This window comes from Chelonia mydas, chromosome 19, assembly GCF_015237465.2.
Source record: "Chelonia mydas isolate rCheMyd1 chromosome 19, rCheMyd1.pri.v2, whole genome shotgun sequence".
Taxonomy (NCBI): Eukaryota; Metazoa; Chordata; order Testudines; family Cheloniidae; genus Chelonia; species Chelonia mydas.
This window is the reverse complement of record NC_051259.2, coordinates 906,411-931,984: the sequence shown is the minus strand read 5'-3', so window position 1 is coordinate 931,984 and position 25,574 is coordinate 906,411. Positions and strand designations below refer to the sequence as shown.

The 25,574-nt window shown below is 46.1% G+C and overlaps 1 protein-coding gene and 1 pseudogene across 8 annotated transcripts in view; one reads left to right on the top strand and one right to left on the bottom strand.

The window, feature by feature from the left end:
• The window catches only part of INPP5B (inositol polyphosphate-5-phosphatase B), a 48,323-nt gene that overhangs the window by 9,154 nt on the left and 13,595 nt on the right, over positions 1-25,574 (bottom strand). For 6 of the 8 annotated variants that reach the window (XM_043532030.1, XM_043532028.1, XM_007060676.4 and 3 more), the window contains 8 exons: positions 9,050-9,143; positions 6,803-6,973; positions 5,939-6,040; positions 5,419-5,533; positions 4,553-4,669; positions 3,509-3,696; positions 1,999-2,110; positions 818-927 (listed from right to left, as the gene is read on the bottom strand). In XM_043532030.1, the coding sequence (XP_043387965.1) occupies positions 818-927; positions 1,999-2,110; positions 3,509-3,696; positions 4,553-4,669; positions 5,419-5,533; positions 5,939-6,040; positions 6,803-6,973; positions 9,050-9,143 (1,009 nt within the window). Of the gene's footprint in view, positions 1-817; positions 928-1,998; positions 2,111-3,508; positions 3,697-4,552; positions 4,670-5,418; positions 5,534-5,938; positions 6,041-6,802; positions 6,974-9,049; positions 9,144-13,814; positions 14,136-14,198; positions 14,306-14,939; positions 15,007-25,574 lie in introns of those variants that run through there. The other 2 variants (XM_043532033.1, XM_043532034.1) reach the window with 2 other exon arrangements.
• On the top strand, positions 20,257-20,350 carry LOC114019691 (annotated as a pseudogene).

Here is a 25,574-nt window from a genome sequence, read left to right as displayed (position 1 = left end):
GTGGTAATCCTTGCTGGAGATGTCACATTTGCTAAGTCATAACAAGTCCTGATGCATGAGATGATGTTTGTGCTGAAAGAGCTTGTCCTCACATCCGTTCAGCGTGAGCCACAAAGACTCAGACAGGAGCTACACAGCTTTGTTCTGTCAATATAAAACAAGAGTGCTCTGCAAACGTCCAATGCATGTAACCTCTTCTCCTCCTCATGAGCGGGCAGGAAGAATATCAGTAGATTTATTATTTGATTTAAATGGAAATCCGACACCACTTCTGATAGCAATTTCAGATGAGGCCTTCATGAAATTTTATCTTTATAGAAAACCATACATGGAGGTCCTGCCATCAGAGTCTGCAGCTCCTCTCCTCTCCTAGCACATGTTATTGAGGCTAAGAAAGCTGTCTTAACTGGCAAGTGAAAGAGAGAGCAAGAGGCTATGCTGAGCTGTGTAAGCTGTGAGGCATGACCGCAAGCTCCAACTGGTAGCCATGGGCAGCCAAAAGGAACTGCGAGATGACGGGGAGGCCCCTACTCTTTAGACCCTCAGCTGTAAGCACCAGGACACTCGGGGTGCGTAAGCCACCCCAATGGGTATTGCTGACCAGAAGTCTCCAGCCCAAGTGCGCTGGGTATACACACACACCAAAAGTGGAATATAAATCTGTACAAACATTTGAAAAAAAATCAGAAATTCTTTAACTTCCTCAGGTCTGTTAGGTCTAAAAGGTCTTGTAGACTTGTTTACCTGCCTTAAACAATACATACAGGAGCTAAGGGACATGAATGACATGACAGCTGAGGATGTACCCATGGCATACCTAGTGTCCCAGTCATCACAGCCAGTGTCATACTTGTAGGTTGGCTGGAAGGTAATCTCTCCCTCTGTAAAGCCATCAAAGACGGCCTTCTCATCCATCTGCTTCTTCAACTAGTAGGGAAAAAAGCCAAACAGATAAAAACTTAGATTGTTTAAACAAGTCCTTCTGGAGTCCCGAGTGGGGAAAAAGGGCACCATATTCTGGGAAATTGATAAAAGTGTGTGCATGCCTACGCACAGACACACACGTCCCCCATCCGTGCACACACAATCTAGTATTTGTGCTGCCACTTCCGAAGAAAATCTCCATAGACACAGAAATGGAAATGTTTCTAATGTTAGAACTTTTGAAGAGTGATAACAGCATTTTATGCAGAGTCTTACATTTCCTGGCCAGGAGGGACTATTACAACTATCTAGTCTGACCTCCTGTGTAACACAGGCCAGAGAGAATTTTCACCCATGGATTACTGTATCAAGCCCATTGTGAAAATGCATATACACACACAAATGTCTTGTGGATTCACTTCTCGTAGGCCTCGCAGTAGTACTAGGAGATTAGCATTTCACAACTTATATTTTTTCCAGGTGGGAGACGGAACCCAGGTATTCATGGGCACAGTCACAGCTACACCCACCCTTCATAGAGGAGGGGCTGGGCAACCACAATAACCTTCATGACAACCACACTGGACAAGCAAATCAAGGGAAGTGTAACTGGATTAGTTGAGTAGCTTTCACACTCCCCAGGGCAATACTACCTAACTCTCCGAGCAGCCCTTATATCCAATACCTCAGAGGGCTGACTTCCTCCTGCCAGGCTGTGGTGTCCTGCCCCACAACCAGCTATTAAGGAGGTGGATGGATGATGACCTGGTGTACAAAGTGCATGCTGATACCAACTGAGCCATGGGAGGGACCGCTGCTCCTGGCTCAAACTCTTATGTGCTGGGACAGCAGCCATTTCAGATCATTCCATGGACATCAAACAAACCAACCCAACAGCAGCTTCTAATGCATGTTGGTGCTGCGAACCCTGATAGCCAGGGTTAGCTATGCTGTCAGTGTGCAGGTGATTTTCAGAGCAAATGAGAGTTTCATAAGCCTCCCACTAAAGAGGAGTCAGTTTCCTAGGAGAATGGGATGTGGGCCCACCTGTCCTCTGGAAGGACACGTCTGTACCTGGTCATGTTGATAAAGAGCTTGAAAATCCTCCTTTTCAATGTGCATCTTCATCGTTTCCACCTCCAGCTGCTCTATCCTGTAGTTGAGGTCCCCAAGCCACAGGATGATACTGTAAGGACAGCACACAAGGGTGAAATCCCTGTTTGACAGAGTCAGCTACTGTAGTCTCTACAAGCAGCCAGAAGGGCTTCTTGGTCTCTTACAGGTGTGCCCTGCCTGCTGTGCCCCCATGCAGCATCCTGTATCTCACCCCGCCGACAGTGCTCAGAACCAGGCAGCCTCAGCCAAATGTGAAGGGGAAGCCTGATGAATCCACACCTTCCTTTCTGCACTGACCTGTTCAGGAACCAGCTAATCCCAAGCAGTTCTGTAGCATCTCTGTATAAGCAGGGCTACCTGAACGTCCAGCTCTGTCTGCAGCCTTAATTACTAACACTGCCATGATACAAGCACATAAAGGAAACTCAGAGCTCCTGAAGAAAACCTGCCCCCATATTACTGGGCAATTTGGCAAGGCACAGTGCCCAGTAAACTAATGTGTCTGCAGCGCCCAAGAGCCAATCCAGCACGTTAGCTTCATCTTCACTCCCTGGAATGGGGCATTTAATCAGGGACAAGCTTCCCAAGGTTCACTAGTATAAAGGGAAGAAGTAGGGGGCTAGCTCTGCCAGGCCACTATTAGCAGGGACATAGCAACAGCATCCTGACTGTACCTGCAGGCTTCCTGCCCAGCCAGTCCCACCGCCCAACTCCCACCGCCCGGCTCCTGTTGGACCAGGAGGCCGAGAAATCTGAATTTTTATCCCCTTTAACATTCCAATGCAATTTAGTTCATCCGTATTTGGAAAAGGGGCATGTGTGCATGTGATACTGTAAAGGACTGCGAGCCAGGTGGCCCAAATACTATTCCCAGCTCTTCCACGGACTCATTGTGTGACCTTGGACAAGTCACTGTTGTCCTGTGCCTCAGCTTCCTCCACGTGTAAAATGAGGGTAATGATTCCCACCTACCCTCACAAAGTGCTATCAGAGCTATGGAAGGAAAGCCCTACATGAATGCTAAGTATTTATTACAAGACAGACAATGCACTAGGCAAGATATTTACTTACAATTTACTTTTGGGATCGATCTAAAAGAGACAGCAGCAGACAATAGCAGTCCTTAAGTACTTTGATCGTACTTTTAATCTTCCAACACGCTAGAAAAAGAACCTAAGCTTCATAACCCCCTGGGGAGGTAAGTGTGTGTTAGCTCCACTTTACAAATGGGGAAAGCGAGACAGTGACAGGGAGCCATTTTCAAAGCTGGGACTAAAATTGACAAGTTCCTGGCTCCATGGCCTGTGTTCAGGCTACTCAACCACACCTCTCAAGCTCCTGCTGGGGAATTGCTTACACCAGAAAGTATAGCTAGCCACCCTCATACAGCCCATCACTTGTCCCATCAAAGCCAGAGGCCAAGCAGTGAACTGTAGTGATCCAACGGATGTAGACCTTGGAAACATACTCATGTTTGCTTATAGTAAGGGGTGGCAAGTTTGGATCTGACTGGCAGAACTGCATCCGAGAGCAGATGTCTTTGAAGTCCTGGTTCCGCCGCTCGTACTCCTCTGTATGAGCTGCGAGGTGAGAGTTCACAATGCAGACGCTGGTGTTGTGCAACTTGAACCGTATAGCAACTCCACCTTTGTTACCCTAGTAGGCAGGAAGAGAGACTGGTTGTGAGTTTTCCTGGGACCGTAGGTGAACTGATGTCTAAACTGGGGTAACAGTAGTGGACAAGTCGGAGGATTTTGGCACAGTCAGTCTGGCTCCAGGGGAAAGAGAAAGGCTCAAACCCCTAAGCAGAATATTACACAAACCTCAGAGAGTGAGCCAGCCCATGCCCTTCCATCACTGTGGGAGGGTCAGCAAGTATTAGCATAGTACATCATGAAAACAGCAGCAAAGCAGAGCAGGAGGGTGCATGGAATTCAATTTGCAATTCAGGACACGGCTCATATGAGAGCAGATTATACCATTAAGAATAAGCTGGTTGGCTGCTTTGGCAAGTAATTAAAACTGCCAAGTAACAAACTGGTTCTTTCAACACAAGCCATAAAGAATATTTTGTAAGATGACAAGGCAGCTTTGGGCCATGCTCAGAACTTCCCTCACCATGAAGCATCTGGGGGATTACTGGAGGGTAGGTTCCAAGGGTAAAGAGGTGGTCCACGTGATCTTCAAAAAGCTCATGAAATCTACCAGAGGAGAACTGAACTCTGTTCTTCTGAGCAGATGCATACAGCCCGGCCCGGTTTCCATGCCAATTTCAAACTCTCTTGAGAGTCAGTCCAGCACGACATGCAATCAGGCACGTACCAAAGGTGAGATTCTGTGTCACTCTTTCATGCCCTGGGAGCACCTTGTGTCTCCCTGAGAGACAGCTGCATCCAGGCCTCCTTTAGCTGCAGGAACAGTCATGGTGACTCAGGGCCAGGGGAACAGGCTACTCAGGGCCCTCCCAAAGACAACCTCCCACCACCTGCCCATGCACACACTGCATTCCTACCATTCTCCCCATGATTCCAGTTCCCACTGTCTCGGCTTCCACCTCAGAGATGTTCAGAGCATGGTCTGCCTTCACGTACAACAGCAGCATTATCCCAACGAGTCGTACAAGCTTAACCTGAAAGAGAAAGCCAACGGCATACCAATAGCCAGGACTGTTTCTCAGGGGAAAACCTTACCCCACCCTGTTGTGAGCTTGAAGTATAAACAACCAAAAATATTAATGCTTCAACACTGTTCTTCTAGGGAGCCACCCACCTGACACATGGCACACACAGAGGTGGGTGCTCCAACAGCACTACACGGGACAGGAGTAACTGGCCCTACTCAGAGCAAGTGGCTCAATACCCCAGTCACTGCCTGAGGGAGAGGCAGCCCCGAGAAGGCACATGCCTGGATCAGAGGTGAGAAGAAAAAGCCAAAGCAAAGATTTTAAGGAGCAGGTACCAAACCTCAAACAAAATTAAAGCAAAAGTCCTACTACAGGACAGTTCATTGCTTGGTGCTGCTGCTGAGCAGGGGTCGGCAAGTGCCAAGATACTTTCTATCCATTCATCTCAGCAGAGCAGGGAGCTCTACTTGCCTGGTTGCTCTGTTATGCCCCTCTCTAACCCACAGCGTGAGGCACAAATGTCCTTAGCTCTCACTACTATTGCTTATGGGAACGTTCTCAGGAGTGTGTGACCATGTCTGGGAGCCTTGCACAGAAGTGCTATATACCACCCACACTGAGCATTGCTGGCCTGGCAAAAACCTACAGGAGACAGACACACTGGAGACAAACGAGGGGAAAGCAAACACGAGAAGATGCCTGACTGGAAACTGGTTTGTGTTTCAAAACTAACTTCACCCCCAAGCCACATGTACCTTTGCGTATTTGGCATCTGGGTGAAGACTATCAGTTACAGCTTTGAACCATTCTTCCTCCTTTGGTGTGTCATTGAAAAAGAAGGCTTCTTTACTCAGATCGAGCTCCTGGAAGCTGTAACAGAGGGAGGAACACATGGATGCATTCACTTTACTTGTTTTAACTCTCCCTGCCTTTTCTGCTGGGGAAGAGACACATTTAGTGCACAAAGTATAAATTGGTTTTGGAACTGGAATTCTAATCCAGTTACGCTGATTTTAGCAGTGCATTAAGTGCAAAAGTAAATTATCATTAGTATTAAATTGACTTAACCGCAGTGTGGCATAAAAGCATCCAAAGTACATTGTGCCACTAGAGAGAACAAACACTTCCGGAATAAGAGCCACTATAGATAATACAAATGTTTTTGCTTTTAAACCCCTGTTTGCAATGCTTTGGCTGGATAGATACACACAACACATTCATCAGCAAGCTACCCAGAGATGTTTCCAGAAGGGCTAGCAGGAAAGAAATACGCACCCAACACAGTAAACATCCGGAGGCTCAACATCATGGCTCAGCCAAGGCTGGAGGCTCTCTTTGGGTGACTGGCCATTCACATTGTACGTTCCAATAAAAAACCTGCAAAGAGACTTAGGTTCAACAAAATCCTAGAGCTGCAATCCAGGCCCGTGATAGCAACTTTCCTGCAGCATTTGACAGAGTGTATCTACTTTACAAAAGAACTACAAGCAGGGTTGTGTGGGAATAGTTTGGGACAATTTTCTCACTTGTTCTTTTATTCACAAAGGGCTTGTTTTAAAAGATTTAAACCAAACTCAAGTTTTCAATATAAACATCATCTTTTATACAAACAGTCTCCCAGAAACCATTACAGAGATAAATAACAAACAGAAGCAAGGGAGAGACAAGAGTCCGAGGCAAAGGGAGATGCAGCATTTTCAGGTGAGTTCTGAAAAGAGACAAGAAATGAATAAGATGTACAAAAAAGGCCGTTTGCTTAAGCAGGGGCTGTTCATGTGACCGCATGCTCCTCTGCAACTGTGTAAATGGTGGAGAGATGCAGAAAGGCTGTTCCAGATGGCAGGGGCTAAAGTCTATTTTCCTCCAAAATTTCCCATTGCTGGGGATTTCAGGTGAAATTACAAATGTATGAGAGGTTTCAGAGTAGCAGCCGTGTTAGTCTGTATCTGCAAAAAGACAAGGAGTACTTGTGGCACCTTAGAGACTAACCAATTTATTTGAGCATAAGCTTTTGTGACCGACAGCTCACTTCTTGTTAGTCTCTAAGGTGCCACAAGTACTCCTTTTCCTTTTTAAATGTATGAGATTTACTTATTTTGCAATTATGCCTAAAGTTGTACTCCCACGGACAGTTGTTACCTGAAATTCTGGAGGTAGGTGTAGGAATCCTCTTTCAGTTCCAGTTGAGATTTAACTATATTATCTCTTAGCCCAAACTTCTGCTCTGATAAGATACCAGCCTTGCCTGAAACTATCATGCTAGAGGATCGCACCATCTCACTGGTTACATCCATCTCGGATTTACTCTGTCTGAAAGCAGAAACAGAAAGCAAAACAAGACACTGATACACTGTGTGTGTGTCAGAGAGCAAGCTCAACAAAACACAATTTAGATGTGAAAAAACCAATCCCCATCGTGCAAAGGAGAGATAATTTCTACTACTGAAAACCTGTTTCACAGTGACAGAACAAGGCTGAAATGAGGATTTCTCAAGAGAACTCCGATCTTTTGTACACAAGTGTTCTACCAGTTTAACTAAAGGGAGTTAAAAGCTGAGTTCATTAAATCAGTGCAGCCTGTGTGTCTAGGCGAGGCCTCACTCACCCTGTCTCTGATGGAATTTAAATGGTATCCCCGCTTACTGGGGTGGGGAGGTGAAACTCTCTCCCCAGCTGCCAGCCTCCACCCAGCTCTCCCCACCTTAACGAGAGAATGGAAAGCTGTTAATTCCGTCAAGGCCAGTCCCTGCACAGGACCCTCCCTGTCCTCTCTGTGTGGTGGTGGGGAAGGTGGGAGATTATTTAGTACTGTATGGTTTTCATATTATGTATTTAATAATGTTTTAGTAGATGGGATGTTATATAGCAGCAATCTGGGAGGTCAGAGAAGTGGGAATGCCCTATAGACTAAAATTACTATTATTCCCTATTAAAAAAACAAGATGGGTGAGGTCATATCTTTTATTGAACCAAGCTCTATTACCTCACCCCCTTGTCTAGGGTTGCCAACTTTCTAATCCCACAAAATCAAACACCCTAGCCATGCCCCTTCCCAGAGGCCACGCCCCCTGCCTTCCCCCTTCCCCTGCGCCTCGTTCACTACATTCCCCCTCCCTCGGTAGCTCGCTCTCCCCCACCCTCATTCACTTTCACTGGGCTGGGGCAGGGGGTTGGGGTGCGGGAGGAGGTAAGGGCTCTGTCTGGGGATGCAGGCTCCGGGGTGCGGCCAGGGATGAGCGGTTTGGGGTGCAGAAGGGGACTCCAGGCTAGGGCAGAGGGGTTCAGAGTGTGAGAGGGGGCTCTGGGCCGGGGCAGGAGTGCCGGGGGGTAAGGGCTCTGTCTGGGGGTACAGGCTCTGGTGTAGGGCCAGGGATGAGGGGTTTGGGGTGCAGGAGCGGGCTCTGGGTTTGGGCAGGGGAGCTCAGGGCTAGGGCAGTGTGTTGGGGGTCAGGGCTGGGGCACGGACTTACCTCCGGCAGCTCCTGGTCAGTGGTGCGGCGGGGAGGCAAAGGCAGGCTTCCTGCCTGTCCTAGCACTGCAGACCGCGCTGCGCCCTGGAAGCGGACAGCAGGTCCGGCTCCAGGCAGAGGCATAGCGGGTGGCTCTGCATGCTGCTTGCACCCACAGCTCCCATTGGCCGTGGGTCCCGGCCAATGGCAGTGCGCAACCGGTGCTCAGGGCGGGGGCAGCGCATGGAGTCCTATCCCATCTCCACTCCCCCCACCCCCGCCTAGGAGCCGGACCGGCTGCATCCGTGGTGCAGCGCGGTGCCAGTCAGGACAGGTAGGGACTAGCCTGCCTTAGCTTCACAGCACCACCGACCAGACTTTTAACGGCCCAATCGGCAGTGCTGACTGGAGCCACCAGGGTCCCTGTTCGATTGGGTGTTCAGGTCGAAAACCGGACACCTGGTCACCTACCCTGGTCTCGCTAATATCTGGGACGACAAAGCTCCAGCAACACTGCACACTATTTGGTCTCTTGCTCTGCAAATGCAGGCTGGCCAACAGGTGGCACTGGTGTGTACCACATGGCCGCCTTTACGCGCAACAGCTTCTTAGTTCAGCCACGTGAAAACCAGGAAGTCAAGGCAGAAAGTTTTACTGTGTCTTCCTCCTCCAGGGACACATGAACTATCAGCAGTTTGCACCGCTCAGAACTATTCTGGACACGCTATAAATAACTGCAGACTTCCCCCATCCTGTCTGGCACGATGCATCATTTGCCACCAGTGTGCAGTGATGCTCTGTGGAGGGTGACAGTAGCTAAATACCCAAATATACAAAGCCACCAATGCCATTCTTCATCAGAACTTACAAGCACAGGTGCCATGCAGAACAGATCTCGCAGTCTCCTTTGACAAGGAGGATTTAAGATATACTGTACCTAGGGGTAGCTTTATCATCGCTGTTATGGCTCCAGCTATGATTAACTATGATATTTTTTTCATTCTGTTTGATGTCTTCAGACCCAACAACTCCTAAAAGAAAAAGAAAAACTTTACACAGAACAAGGGAACATGCCATACAGTGCTTACACGCTGAGATAAATACAAGGAAAATATGTATGCCAAGTGTTTTCCCATGTTCCCAGAAAAAAAAACAGGCTCTTATTTTAAGTGTGTTGCATTCCTCATGGGATAAGAAGGTTAAAAGGGTCTTTCCAAATACTGGCTATAATCCCACAAGCACAGTTCAGTGCTCCTAAGGAAAGAAAAAAAATACAGGAACATTTTGTTCGAGGATTTTAAAAATATGTACACAAATTACTGTACCAGTAAAAAAACCAAACCCATTTGATACAGATGGGAGTTACAGACTACTATATGGATTTTGTATTATAATAATTGGGAAGGAACCAATGGGGAAAGTAACATTTATCTGCTTGAAAAACTCAGAACAGTGACATTTAAAAAAAAAAAAAAGAGAGACTCCTACCCAGAGTACTAAAAACTGCTTTTCCTATTGCACATGCGGGGGTGGGGGCACAGCGGGGGCCCAGGCCAGCCCCCACAGCAGACAGGGAGGGAGCACCACCCAGCTCTGCTCCTGGCCCCGCACCCGAGGCCTCGGCTGCCAGCCCTGGGGCTCTGCTCCCAGCCCGGGCTGCTGGCCCCAAGGCTCGGGCTTCAGTTCCCGGCCCTATGCCCAGGGCCCCAGCTGTTTGCCTCAGCTCAGCTCCCGGCCCTGCCCCTAGGTGTGACCCCAGCCTCATCCCCCTTACCCCTGTCCATGTCCCCACCTACCAGAGCTGCAGTCCCACTCCCGGCCCCGGCTCGGCAGTGGGGGTGGGGGTCACACGAGGTAAAAAGTTTGGGGACCACTGCAGTTCAGAGAAAAACTGCTCGAGCTCCTTGTTTAAAACTCCTACAAGGCAATCAGGCCACACAACTGGCCTGTTTATAACAATCAGATGGTGCAGAAAAGGAACCTTGAGGAGCTGATAATTGATGCACCTTTGCTCTCATTGGTACCAATTTGTTTCCTCCTGAGCAAGTGCCTCGTCACTAGCTTGCTCTGTCACAGGGCTACCCATTATCTCTAGGTCCCAATATAAGGCCTCTGCACTCCCAACATTGCCCAATCCCTCCTTCAGAACATACATGCGTAATGAGCCTTTGCCAAGTCCAAAGCCAGGAAAGAAATAGAGTGAAAGGAAAGAGAAACACACATCTCACTTCCAGCGCTTCCATGTGTCTGCTGAAATATCCATAAAAAAGAGCAACTCACTAGTCACATTAGTCTGTCCCCACCCTGATCCAGCTCAGTGCAGAGTCCTTGGTGGAAAGCCAGCCCCACTTCAGCATAAGCAACATGATAAGTGCCAGATCTCAGCCTTGATACAAGGTGCACTTCTCAATAAAGTACCAGCCACTGTGCAAATTTAACTCATACACTAAACAAATCATTGTTTTGCAGTAGATCATTTTGCATTCCTCTCCAGTGACCAAGTTCCATACTTACAGGTGTCAAAATAACTATTTAATTGTGGGGCTGAGTTTTTTTCTGTTTGTTTTTTTACTGCAGATACACAAATATCTTGATATTTTGACACAGGCCCACATGACATTCTCATAAGCAAACTAGGGAAGTTATTACAAGGTGGGTGCACAACGGGTTGAAAACCCATACTCAAAGAGTAGTTATTAATGTTTCATTGTCAGACTGGGGGGGACTTTAGTGGGGTACCCCAAGGGTCTGCCCTGCGTTCCATACTATTCAACATTTTTATTGATAACTTGGAAAAAAGGAATGGAAAGTATCCTTAAAAATTGCGGATAACACCTAGCGGGGAGCAGTTGCAAGCTCTCTGTAGGATACTATTAGAATTCAAAATGACCTTGACAAATCGGAGAATTGGTCTGAAATCAACAAGATGAAACTCAATAAAGACAAGTGCAAAATACTACACTTCGGTGGGAAAAATCAAATGCATAACTACAAAATGGGAAATAACTGGGTTAGGCAGTAGTATTGCTGAAAAGGATTTGTGGGGCTACAGGGGATGACAAATTGATTATAAACCAACAGTATTAGGCAGTTACAAAAAGAGACTTAATATCATCCTGAGGTGTGTTAACAAGAGTGGTCATCTGTAAAACACAGGAGGTCATTGTTCCGCTCTACTCAGCACTGATGAGGCCTCAGCTGGAGGCCTCAATTGTGTTCAGTTTTGGGTACGACACTTTATGATAGATGTGGACAAACTGGAGAGAGTCTGGAGAAGAGCTATGAAAATGAGAAAAGGTTAAAAAACCTGACCTCTGAGGAACGGATTAAAAAACTGGGCATGTTTAGTCTTTAGTAAAGAAGACTAAAGAAGGACCTGTTAACAGTCTTCAAATATGTTACGGGGTTATAAAGAGAATGGGGATCAACTGTCCCTGTCTACTGAAGGTAGGACAAGAAGTGATCAGCTTAATATGCAGCAAGGGAGATTTAGGATAGTTACAGGAAAAACTTTCTAACTGTAAAGGATAGTTAAGTACTGGAATAGGATTTCAAGGGAGGTTAAGGTTTCTAAGAACAGTTTAGACAAACACCTCTCAGGAATGGTCTAGGTTTACTTGGTCCTGCCTCCGGACAGGGGGCTAGACTAGATGACTCTTGAGGGCCCTTTCAGCCCGACATTTCTATGACTCTATGAAACAGCAGTTTCCAGCTTACTCCGCCTAGTACACAAATCTACAGATAATGAAGAGAGTTTGTTTCTGAGATTACAAATCTAACAGATGAAGCTGGACAGAACAGTTCTGTTCACTGAAACACCGAGCTGAGCTCTTCTGTACTGCAATGACGAGACAGCAAAGCTGAAGATTTTATCACTTCTACCAAATTCTCTCTAGGCCAGCAGTTGAAACTAGATACAGAATTTTTAACATACTTTACCTGGAGATTCAGACTAGAAACAGTTGTTCCCTCAGCTTGGAAAACTTCCTTCTGCCCATAGAAGGAGAATAAAAACTTCACAGGAGGATTTATTGGAGGTTGATTCTAAGAGCATGAGGATCAAAACTCATTATAGCTCACAAATCCAAAGTAGGGTTGGAACTGAGGTCACTGCTCCTGGAAGCAGCAATGGATTGAGATGGACAAATACTAGTGCTTCTTTCTTGTCTAGGTCTGCACTTACAAGGAGGTGTCTGGCTCCAGATGTGATGTAACCAATTCCAGCTTTCCCTGGGGGTTCACCCAGCTGGTACACGGATCGTGCTTCCTGAGCAGGCATTTGAATGTGCTTGTGTAGAAATTCCCACAAGTTTAAGAAGAAATTGGAATTGAAACTAAAAATAGCACCAGAAGACAGGAGACCTGTCACATAGAAACAGTCGCTTTTTACACAGCAGACCCAAGCCAATTCCGCCACGCAAATCACTGGTGCTGTTTTGCAGCAATAGAAGTTTCTGCTTCCATGGAGTCTCAACAACAAGCATTCATCCACAAAGCTCCAACCTCAGGGCACGTCCACACGTACAGGGCTGCAGCGGTGGAGCTACACCAGTACGGCTGCGCCACTGCAGCACGTGTGGTGAAGACGCTCTATGCCGGTGGAAGGGTGTTCTCCCACTGGCATAAACCCTCCCCCCCCCCCACCCCGCCAGCGGCATAAGCAAGGTTACGATTTTGTCATGGGCATTTTTTGTAAAAGTCAGGGACAGGTCACAGGCAATTAAAAAAAAGTGACGGAAGCCGTGACCTGTCCCTGACTTTTACTAAAAATATCCATGACAAAAAGGGGGAGGGAGGAGGGTTCAGCACCCTGCCCTGCTGTGGCTGGGAGCTGTGGCCCCTGACCCGTGGCTGGGAGGGACCCCCGCCTGTGGCAGCTGGGGAGCTCCAGGGGTCCCCATCACCCGTGGGGACTGGGGAGCTCTGGGGAATTCCCCCCACACGCATGACGGCTAGGGAGCTGTGGGGGACCCCTGCCACTCCAGGCAGCAGGGGCTACCCTGTAGCTCCTGGCTACCAGGGAAGGTGGGGGTAGCCTGCAGCTCCCAGTCGCTGCAGGCTGAAGTCACAGAGGTCTGAAGAAGTCCTGGATTCCATGACTTCTGCGACCTCCATGACCAAATCGTAGCCTTAGGCATAAGCTATGTCAGCGGGAGAGCTACATCTCCCACTGACATAGCACTGTGCACACGACTGCTTATGTCAGCGTAATCTATGTCAGTCAGGGCAGTGGAATATTCACACCCCTGAGCCACATACATTTTGCAGACATAGGCAGCAATGTAGACATAGGCTCAGGTGAGCAGGCTAAAGCAACGAGTACTTCCAATCTCTATTCTGCTGCCCTTGTTTACCTGAAATAAAGTAAGCCTTCCTTTGAATGCTGGGGTCTAATCCAGAAAAAAGGAATTCCTGAGATCTGGCATAAAACTGCCACTTCTGTACTGGCCTCTGAGATTGTGAGGAGACACAGGAATTGAACAGCTGCTACCTTTCCCCCATAAATTGATGAACTTCACTGAGGAGCAAGGTGATCGCTCACTCTCTCTAAACACAACCATGCCTAGAGTCTTCTGGCAGGAATGCCAAAAACCACGTTGGGACCCATGAAGATGGAAGCCATATCAGCACCACTGTTCTGCTGAGCAAGGCTGAGTTCCTTGGATATCAGCTCCCGTTTTGAAGAGTGCTTTTATACTTACAGAGAGAGCTGTGCAAACGCCAAGGCTTCTGAGGGAGTAGAGTCCGCCACACACTACGGCAGCTTGGAGTAGGGGGCTGTTTTCCTTTATCCACCTCCAGTGGATTCTTCCTCGTTAGGCCACATGCCAAACCAGACAGGCAAAGGGGACTGGCATAGCAACTATTTTATCAGGAAATTATTGCAACGTATAGACCCAGAATGATAATTAGCAGCTTGCCCAGGGGGCACCTCCCTCATCGGTTTTGCCTCAAATCAGACCAACCTAGATCCACGGTGCACGGGATTTTTTAAACACAATCCAAGGCATTTTATCACATTTGAAGCTAGACAGAAAACACTGGCGCATCTGCTGCAAGGAGCCCAGGAACAATCCTGCACTTGCCTCTGGGGTGGAAGTAGACGAAGCCAAAAGGTCCCAAAATCTAATGTGCTAAGGAGCCACACAGATCTCCTCATTAAGCAGGTGTGATTATTCTCTCCACATGGGTTCTGAATATACAGGAAACAAAAAAAGGCAAGTCAAATTTTGGGGCCTGCCAAACCTGCCGGAGGCTTTTTAACCATGATAAAGCCAAAGCAGAGCGAGACAGATCTAGAGGCTGCAGCATCACATTACACTGAACAAACAAGATACACTTCACTCTTGAAATAAGTTGAAATACTAATGAAAATTAATTCATTGCTTCCAAACATCCCGTCCCAACCTGCAGCAACTCTGCACCGTCTCAGGGGTAGTGCTAGGAACGTTCTCTGCAAGCATTAGCGTAGTCATTAAGCAATCAGGTGTTGCCTGGGACTCCGCAAGTATTCTGGGTTAGGCCCTGAAATCCATCCCAAGAGGGGCTCAAGAGTCAGCCTGGGCTTACATCCCTAGAGGGCAGTGTCTCTACCCAACTGTCACTGTCATCCTCAGGCTGGGAAAGACACAACTTGCAGAGTTGCCCAAACAGAGTCCACCCCACCTGCCAGCAGGTGAAACAGCATTAATGCCACAAATGCCAAAAGAGCTGGCAGCCTGAACTCACAGGTGCATGGTGAATGCTGCTTACAGGGCTGCTATATGAAATGGATAAGGGGCCAGGAGATGGTAGCAGAGGTTGAAAACGTCAAGGAAGTCACTTACGGTAGCCTGTATTATTATTATCCTTCCTGATATCAGCGTATGAGGATCTCCTGAGTGAGTGAGCAACCTGTGTGCACAGAACGCCATACGGGGTAAAAAGTATGAGAAATATAATTTAGAAGCTGCTTCTCCCTCCCATCCTAAGTCCATCCTTGTCAGAGAGGAGAACAACCTTGGACTGGCCCCAAGTTGTTGGAAAAGGGGCATGAACCAAATTACCTACTTAATGGACCTTTCAACCTGTAACTTCTGTAACCAAAAGGCAGAAAGAGCCTCTATCCTTGGGAACTTTGTTTCCTTTCATCAAATCAATTTAGTTTGTGTGACACTACACCCGATATTCTTAATAGAGATGTTATTATTATATAAGTATGGCATAACTGTGATGTATTTTACGCAAGACAGGTCATGTGAGATAGCATCGAAAAGGTGATGATCTACTGAATATGATTATCCTATTTGTATCATTTTGGTATCTGAAGTTAGGAATATTGTCTATTTATCTATTACAAATGTGTTTTACACCTGGGGAATGCATTAGGGAGAACACTAGGTCTTAGAAGAAGCTAATCTCCCACCGGGGAGCCTTCCTGAGGAGGCTACAATTAGCTTCTGAGTCATGGCTGCTGTGACCCTACAGGGACATATGACCAAGTCACCTGGTGCTGGACTCCATCTTGGAATACCAGTGTTTTTCCACTGACCAGGCGTGGGAACCAAGCTGGGAGACAATGGGTTCCCGCCATATGCAAAAGCTATCTAAGGCAGGGGAGTGACATCATTGTGGTTCTTCACTGACTCCCCACCCAAAGAGACTCTTGGAAACACCCGAGGAACAAGGACTGGACTGGGGGAGAAGGGATGGACTGAGGCTAGAGGGATTTCTAGCCTGCGAAAGGAATACCTGGGGTTTTTAAGCTTCAAGCAAGGACAGCTGGCCCCTTAAGAATCCCTGTAAATGGCTTAAATCATCATTTAGGGTGAGAAGTTGCTATGCATACCCAATCTCTTTAGTATATTAAGTTTAGATTGTGTTTTTGTTTATTTGCTAAGTAATCTGCTTTGATCTGTTTGCTATCTCTTATAATCACTTAAAATGTCTCTTTTGTAATTAATAAACTTATTTTTGCTTTGTCTAAAAGCAGTGTGTGGGAATTATAACTGGAGGCAGAAAGCTGTGTATATTCCTCTCCACATTGACGGAGGGGGCGAATTTCATGAGCTTACGCTGTACAGATCTCTGTGCAGCGCAAGATGGTATAATTTTGGGTTTACCCTCCAGAGGAGGTGTGTGCACTTGAGTAACTGGACTTAGATGAAGCTTTCCCATGCAGAGCTGATCACAGCTGTATGTTTCTGCAGCTGGGTGTCCCCCTACCTGTATGTGTGCTGGTGAAGGTGCAGATGGGAGTGGACTTGGCCGGGGATCACAGTAGTACAGTGTAAAGGGAACCCAGGCTGGCGAGTCAGTCAGGCTCAGTGGTACCCCAGTTACAGATGGCACCCCGGGGGTAACCCGTCACCATATGTTTGGCCAGATAGATTTTTTTAAGTCCAGCTAAGGATGGTTCTAGCTAGATGGGGCAAGAAATTGAAGATACGATGAGCTGGAACACATACAGAGTCTTGAGGAAAAAAATTAACTGTTAAAATAAGACCAGGCACAAAAATAAAGATGCTTTGTGAACTCAGTTCAAGAAGAGTGTGCATGGCCCAAACTGTAAACAGGATTTGCAGCTAAATGGATTTAACAGCTAATTAGGCCTTTCCTATTAAAAGGTTGTAAAGATATATTTAAAGTACTGTCCCATGGCAGACCACAGCAATCTATTTGATATCCTAAGCTTGGACCTCTGCAGATCAAATCAAATTAGCTTTATCAATTGCAAACAATTATACTGACCTCAGCTAACACATCCTTTTGATTACAAAGGACCCAGTGTAGCAAAAAGAAAAGGAGAATGAAATGAGCTGTAGCTCAAGAAAGCTTATGCCTAAATAAACTGGTTAGTCTCTACGGTGCCACAAGTACTCCTTTGCTTTTTGTGAATACAGACTAACACGGCTGCTACTCTGAAACCAGTGTAGCAAAGGGGACCCAAACGGAATCTCCAGCTCCAACTGAGAAAGGATAAAAAGTGAGCCTTGCTTAGTAAAAATCCAAGGTTAGTCACGTTGTTAGAGCAGCACATCCAGGCTGGCAAATAAAGTGGCATAAAGCACACCAGCATTCCCCTTAGAAATCCTCCCTTAGCAGCTATGAACAGCTGAACTGTTCCAGTTGGACTGTACCTGCATCAGAGGCTGTATGTACTCCTGATCCAAACAAAGCACAATTCTAAGATGCAAGTCAGATGGAGTCACAGCCTCCCCTTCCTGCCAACTGACAGAAGAAACCGCCTTCTGCATAAATTAACTGTATGTCACCTCCTGCACCATGGCTGGCAGAGGGCACATAAGGCCCTGGCCCAGCTAAACAGTCAATATGCATCTTATATGTTCATGTTCTCCACTGCCCCTGCCATTAGCCAATCGGGGGTCAGGGATGAAAGCAATTGTTAGATCTGGATGATAAAAACAGCACAGGAAAACCTTGAAAAAGCAACTTTGTCAAAGGCCAATCACCCTCTCTGAGAATTCAGCATCCGGCTGAGGGGCTTTAATTCACACAAATGGAGATACTATGTTGCTATGCTTCAGAGATACCACAAGAATGTATTTGCAAAACAGCTGTGGTTGTGAACTGTTCAACACTAAGGTGCTTCTCTCAAATAAATATGCAAGGTCTTTCCACTGTCAAGCCTTAAAGTGAAAGTGTTTTAAACTTCAGACTTTTACAGGCACCATCTCTGACTGGCTATTCCAGATCTCCCTTCCTCACCCTCTTCTACTCTGTATCCCCAGGTTCCTCCCACCAGTGATAAAGCACACGCTAAAATAAATTCACAGCATTTTTACAGTAAGCGAGGGAACAAAAAAAAGAGGATATAAAACTGAAAAATGGAGAAGGTAAAAGAAGGAGGAATGCGAGTTATTCTGAAGCCAAGAATCTCAGTATCCATGATTTTGGTCAAAAAAGTACCCAGATCTGAGCATGGGTGTAGGAGCCGTGAATGCCCAAGTTCCAATTCTGGCCTCTGAGTCTCTTCCTGTCTCACTACATCTCCATTTTACAAATGGACAAACTAGTACAGGGCTTCTCCATCATGGGGACTGAGGGTTGTGAGGATTCATTGTTTGTAACATGCCACCTAAGTAGCAACAGGAAGTCACACCTTCCATCACAGCACAGAGAATGCTCTGCCCACTTCCAGTGGCAACTGAAAACAAAACTATACCCAGACCTATACATGTCTAATTACATTTCCCTGTTGTGTTACACTCAAGGGATCATTTTCAAAACACAATTTTATACATGAGTCTATGCTGGCAAAGGAGAAGCCCCAATCTGCCCATGTCATGCTCTGCAGAGCGCAAATGGCTTAATTTGCTAGCAGTTCTGACTTTGAGCATTGTACCTCTAGTTATGTCTTGTGTGGGCTCTGTGTACAAACAGCCCTCGCTTTCTCTTTCCAGCCTGACATGCAGTGTGGCTTTGCCAATGGCCACATCTTCAGATGGTGAGATACAGCCATGAGAGGGGCTTCTGAGATGCTTGATCAAAAGTCAAAGCAGCCACTGTGACCTTGGGCAGGGACCCACAGCTCTAGCACAGGCATGGTTCATTCTGAAGACAGAACGCCACAAACAGGGCCAGATCTAATTTCCACTGAAGTCAATGGGAGTTGGATCAGGTAAATAGGGACTTTCCAATCATCTACCTCGGTACTTATGTAGCCCCATCACCATAATATCCAAGTGCCTCCCAAAAATTTAAAAACAGGAAGAGTAATCAGGGATAAAGACCACCCACAAGATTATCTGGAGGGAAGGATCCCTTGAAGAATCTGCTAGACTGACATTATCCTGTGATAAGGCCTCATGATTGCCAGCAGCTAGAGACACCCCACCACACCACAATCTTACAGCAGTCAGGATGGAAAGTGCAACCAGGTCCTATTTCCCTGAGGCTTTTTCAGTCACAGCAAGATACAAACTGCTCATCTCTACGTCATTCTGGACAACATGACACTGCAGTTCAGATTCAAAACTCCCCTGTAGAACAGGAAGGTCACAGAAGACTGGATGCTCTAAGGCTGACCACAGAGAGAAGCAGCATACAGTCCTTGGGCCAAATGAGGAAGAGTATGCCAGGTCCCAACAGGTCTGCAGATAATGGGGTCAAGTCCCTTGGGGTTGACACCTTTTCTAGTAGTCACTGCATACCCCTAAACCCGTTCCTGCATGGCTGGCAGCTTGAGGTCACAGAGAACCACAGCCTCCAATTGATGAAAGCTTTAAACACTAACACAGCCATTCGATAGTCACTACGAAATCCAATGGGACACCTGGGAGTGTAAAGAGAAACAGGCTGAAGAAACAGAGTGCTGCAAGAATCCTGGTGGCCACTGGCCACCCATGTAAGGGCACAGTAAACAGCCTAGAAGTGCCACAGGCCTATCTGACCGCCAGCACACAGAGAAGGAGGAGGACTACCCCTGCCTGTGACACCTTCAAATGACAGACAGATCAGACTTGAGGAGAACTTTTCTTTGGTTATTATTTTTAAAAAATGACAAAGGCTGATTTTCTCTCCCCAATAGCCATTTTCAGAGGGAAAGACTGCTTTCCAACATGGCTCAGGGACAATCAGAGCAACCACAGAAATTCACTGGCTTCTATCTCCCTACAAGCTATCTGGAGTTCCCAGAGAGCAGCATTTTCATCTTGCCCCTTCTTGCCTTTGCCTTCCACCCCACAGACACACAGACCTTCACACTGACCACAGGGAACTAATCTCCCAGTACCTCCCTTATCAGAAACATCAATATTAAATGCACAGGCACGTATGGGCTTCACACATTCCAGACAATATTTTGTACTAGTGGTGCTTTTCCTTTTCAAATCACTTAGCAAACATTAACTAATCTTCACAACTCTCCTCCAAGACACATCAGTCATGTCCCTATTTAAAGTTGCCTGATTTTCAGGGTGCTGAGTCCTTCAAGAAGGCCTTCATGAGACCAGACTTGCCATTTCCAATATTTATAAGATAAAGCCCGAACAGGAAGATATATGTGACAGAGGACCTAGGGTGTGTCAATAAGTTATGTTTTATGGTGAGAGAATTTAATACAACAATTTTTAAAGGGTCACATCCTAGTCATGTGTGTCCAGCATGGGCTGAGACTAGGGCCTTGTCTATCAGTATAATTAAAGCAGTACAACTGCCCGAAAAATTGGAATGATACAGAGAAGATTAGCATGGCCCCTGCGCAAGGATGACACGCAAATTCATGTAACAGTTATATCAGTATACCTGGGAATGAGTGACAGGGAATTGAGCACCTGATGATTACCTGTTCTGTTCATTCCCTCTGGGGCACCTGGCATTGGCCACTGTCGGAAGACAGAATACTGGGCTGGATGGACCTTTGGTCTGACCCAGTATGGCCATTCTCATGTTCTTATTCTTGTACAGGAAGGGGAATAAGCTATTCTGATATAAGACACCTTTATACTGGTAAAATTGTCCACAGTAAGTTGCAGTGAAATAATTATTTTAGTTAAAAAAAAAAAAAAAAGTCACCCCCTCTAACCTAATCAGTTGGACCAGTACAAAATCTATGCGTAGACCAGGCTATAGTGTATTCAGCCTGAGGTTATGAGCTAGTTCTGCAGAAAGGAATAATGGTTCAGATCACCAGCTGATTATCAGATTTCTCTTAGAAATGGAAATTACTTGGTCTTTTGACATACCAGCACTGGAGACAGGAAGGTTGGGAGTGGAGTGGGGGAATGTGCTCCCAGAGATAACTAGGAGACAAATCTGGACAAATGCACCACAAAACCAATGATATGCCTGAGATACATCAATGATATTTTCACCCTCTGGACAGAAGACAAACTCCTTCATAGATTTCCACCACAACTTCAAAAACCCGTCCCTTAAACTCTCTGGAACACTCCCACTCTAACCTCAACTTCCTGGACACCATGATCAGTTTAAACAATGGTACCTTACAGACAACTATTGTGACAAAGCTCTGTCCTTGCCTCCATGGGTCCCGCGTTTCCTGGCGGATTTTGCTAGCCTCAGAGGCTCACTGTGACCCTGCACGTAACCCTTCTCTCTCTAGAGACAAGGGCACAGTCTACTGAGCCATTTTCATCATAAGCCAGCGAGGGAGGTGAGGAGAAGTTATCCTTCCTTGCACAGTCTCTGTTGTCTCCCAGTCTCAGTGATTAATCAGGGGGCAAAGGTGGGGGGGGGGAGCCCGGGCCCACCCTCTACTCCAGCCCCCAGCCCAGGGACCCTAATAGTATCAGCTATGGTAGCTGACCTTTTAGAAACATGACATGTACAATTCCCTGGGCTACATCCCCCACAGCAGCCCTCACTTCCTCAAGCTCCACTTCACCCTTACCTCAGGGCCTCCTTCCTTGTGCCTGATATGGTGTGTACTGCTCAGTCTCTCCAACAGCGCAACTTCCTCCCACAGCTCCTGACATGCCCCCCCACCTGACTGACTGGGAGGCTTTTAACTAGTTTCAGCCAGCCCCTGATTGGCTTCAGGTGTCCCAATTAACCTAGCCTTCTCCCTGCCTTCTGGAAAGTTCTTAATTGGCCCCAGGTGTCTTAATTGACGTGGAGCAGCTGCCATTTCACTTATCCTGGTACCAGGGATTTGTTTAGCCTGGAGCTAACATATCTATCTCCCACTACTTTTCTATAGCCATCTGGCCTTGCCCCGTCACACTATATACAAGAAACCCATGGATCACCACACCTAAGTTTCAGAGTAGCAACCGTGTTAGTCTGTATCCGTAAAAAAAAAAGGAGTACTTGTGGCACTTTAGAGACTAACAAATTTATTAGAGCATAAGCTTTCATGAACTACAGCTCACTTCATTGGATGCATACAGTGGAAAATATAGCGGGGAGATTTTATATACACAGAGAACATGAAACAATGGGTGTTACCATACAGACTGTAACAAGAGTGACCAGGAAAGGTGAGCTATTACCAGCAGGAGGGCGGGGGGGGAGGTTGACACCTTTTGTAGTGATAATCAAGGTGGGCCATTTCCAGCACTTTACAAGAACAGTAGGAGGGGAAATAAACAAGGGGCAATAGTTTTACTTTGTGTAATGACACATCCACTCCCAGTCTCTATTCAAGCCTAAGTTAATTGTATCCAGTTTGCAAATTAATTCCAATTCAGCAGTCTCTCGTTGGAGTCTGTTTTTGAAGTTTTTTTTGTTGAAGAATTGCAACTTTTAGGTCTGTAATCGAGTGACTAAAGAGATTGAAGTGTTCTCCAACTGGTTTTTGAATGTTATAATTCTTGATGTCTGATTTGTGTCCATTTATTCTTTTACGTAGAGACTGTCCAGTTTGACCAATGTACATGGCAGAGGGGCATTGCTGGCACATGATGGCATAAATCACATTGGTAGATGCGCAGGCGAACGAACCTCTGATAGTGTGGCTGATGTGATTAGGCCCTCTGATGGTGTCCCCTGAATAGATATGTGGACACAGTTGGCAACGGGCTTTGTTGCAAGGATAGGTTCCTGGGTTAGCGTTTTTGTTGTGTAGTTGCTGGTGAGTATTTGCTTCAGGTTGGGGGGCTGTCTGTAAGCAAGGACTGGCCTGTCTCCCAAGATCTGTGAGAGTGATGGATCATCCTTCAGGATAGGTTGTAGATTCTTGATGATGTGTTGGAGAGGTTTTAGTTGGGGGCTGAAGGTGATGGCTAGTGGCGTTCTGTTATTTTCTTTGTTGGGTCTATCCTGTAGTAGGTGACTTCTGGGTACTCTTCTGGCTCTGTCAATCTGTTTCTTCACTTCAGCAGGTGGGTATTGTAGTTGTAAGAACGCTTGATAGAGATCTTGTAGGTGTTTGTCTCCGTCTGAGGGGTTGGAGCAAATGCAGTTGTATCGCAGAGCTTGGCTGTAGACAATGGAGAAATCTTTTATATACAGCCAGGCACTCAGATACCAGAGAACATGCTCTGAGGAGAAAGTCCAGGATACACACCTTAACACACTCAAAACCGCCTTTACCAAAAAAGGACATTCCACCAGAGAAGTAGATCGCATCATGGAACAGGCCACCCAAGTACCCAGAGAGAACCTGCTTCAATATAGAAATAAAACCCCCTCCAACCACACACTCCGAGTTGTCACCTACCACCCCACATTGGAACCCATATGGGGTATCATAGAACAAATGCAACCCATTTCTGTGGAGACCCCATCCTGAAAAAAATCTTTCCTGAACCGTCTCTTCTGACCTTCAAACTCCCCAACCTCATCATTAGAAGCAAGCTCCCCACAGATCAGCACACACCAACTCAAAGCGGCACCGGACTCTGCTAGAACAACAGATACAAAACCTACAGACCCAATGAGCAACACCCCCCAACACACCTTTCAAGATCCATGGGTCCTACACATGCCTATCAAAACATGTGGTGTACCTCATCCACTATGTGCCCCAGTAACAACTATGTGGGTGAAGCGAATCACTATGCTCTCGAATGAACTCACGCAGGAAAATGATAAAAGACAAAACCACCGATGAAGTGAGCTGTAGCTCACGAAAGCTTATGCTCAAATAAATTGGTTAGTCTCTAAGGTGCCACAAGTCCTCCTTTTCTTTTTTCACCAATAGAAGTTGGTCCAATACAAGATATTACCTCTCCCACCTTGTCTCTCTGGGAGATAACAGTCATTTGACCATTTTCCCAGCCAGGAGTTCTGATAAAAGACTCTTTTGTAAATGTTAAGGAAACCTCACCCTAATGGCTTAATAGACTCTAACACCTCTGACACAAAAATGAGAGAGGCACCTCTGAACATGCAAGCTGACCCAAGTTACAGGAACTTGCAAAGAGAATCCAGGACACAGCAAGGGAGACGGTATCAGGATAGGGCAATGCTGATAAACGGGCCACAGCATATTCAGAGAGAATTGTTATTTGCTTTTCTTTTTCTTCTGTAACAGCTGAGAAAGCCGTATTTAGTTTACAGAGTAACAGCCGTGTTAGTCTGTATTCGCAAAAAGAAAAGGAGTACTTGTGGCACCTTAGAGACTAACCAATTTAAGTGAGCTGTAGCTCACGAAAGCTTATGCTCAAATAAATTGGTTAGTCTCTAAGGTGCCACAAGTGCTTCTTTTCTTTTTGTATTTAGTTTAGTTTATGAGAAGTGTCAATCTAAATGAGTTAAGCAAACAGTTTTTCTTTTAATTCTATTTTCTCTCTTTTTAATAAATCTTGTTTCTGTTAACAGTCTCTGTGGTCTGGATAACCTCAAGCAGGTGTCCTTGGGAAGAGAGGTTTCAGAGTAGCAGCCGTGTTAGTCTGTATCAGCAAAAAGAAAAGGAGTACTTGTGGCACCTTATAGACTAACCAATTTATTTGAGCAAAAGCTTTCGTGGGCTAAAGCCCACTTCATCAGATGCATGCAGTGAAAAATACAGTAGGAAGATATAGATATATAGATATATATATATACACACACACACAGAGAACATGAAAAAATGGGGGTTGCCATACCAACTCTAACGAGACTAATCGATTAAGGTGGGCTATTACCAGCAGGAGAAAAAAAACTTTTGTAGTGATAATCAGGATGGCCCATTTCAAACAGTTGACAAGAAGGTGTGAGTAACAGTAGGGGGGAAATTAGCATGAGGAAATAGTTTTTAGTTTGTGTAATGACTCATCCACTCTCATTCTTTATTCAAGCCTAATTTAATGGTGTCCAGTTTGCAGATTAATTCCAGTTCTGCAGTTTCTCATTGGGAATCTGTTTTTGAAGTTTTCTTGTTGAATAATTGCAACTTTTAGGTCTGTAATTGAGTGTCCAGGGAGGTTGAAGTGTTCTCCGACTGGTTTTTGAATGTTATAATTCTGATTTGTGTCCATTTATTCTTTTGCATAGAGATTGTCTGGTTTGGCCAGTGTACATGGCAGAGGGGCATTGCTCACATTGAAATGGGCCAGCCTGATTATCACTACAAAAGTTTTTTTTCTCCTGCTGATAATAGCCCACCTTAATCAATTAGTCTCGTTAGAGTTGGTATGGCAACCCCCATTTTTTCATGCTCTCTGTATGGATATATCTATATCTTCTACTGTATTTTCCATTGCATGCATCTGATGAGGTGGGCTTTAGTCCATGAAAGCTTATGCTCAAATAAATTTGTTAGTCTCTAAGGTGCCATAAGTACTCCTCGTTCTTGGGAAGACAGAAACCCATAACCTCAAAGGAGAGGTACTGAAGGGTAAAGAGTTTCAAGAACTAACAACCCCCTCTTGGGCCAGGTCTATGCCATAAACGTTTGCTGGCGTAGCTACGTCAGGTGCATGATGAGATGTGATTTGCCAGCACAGGTACGCTGGTCACAAAAGTCCCTAGTATAGACGCAGTTATACCGGCAAAACTGAGCTATACGGGCAAAGGCACAATTTTACCAATATACGTTGTGTCCACACTAGAAGCGCTTTGCTGGTCTAGTATAT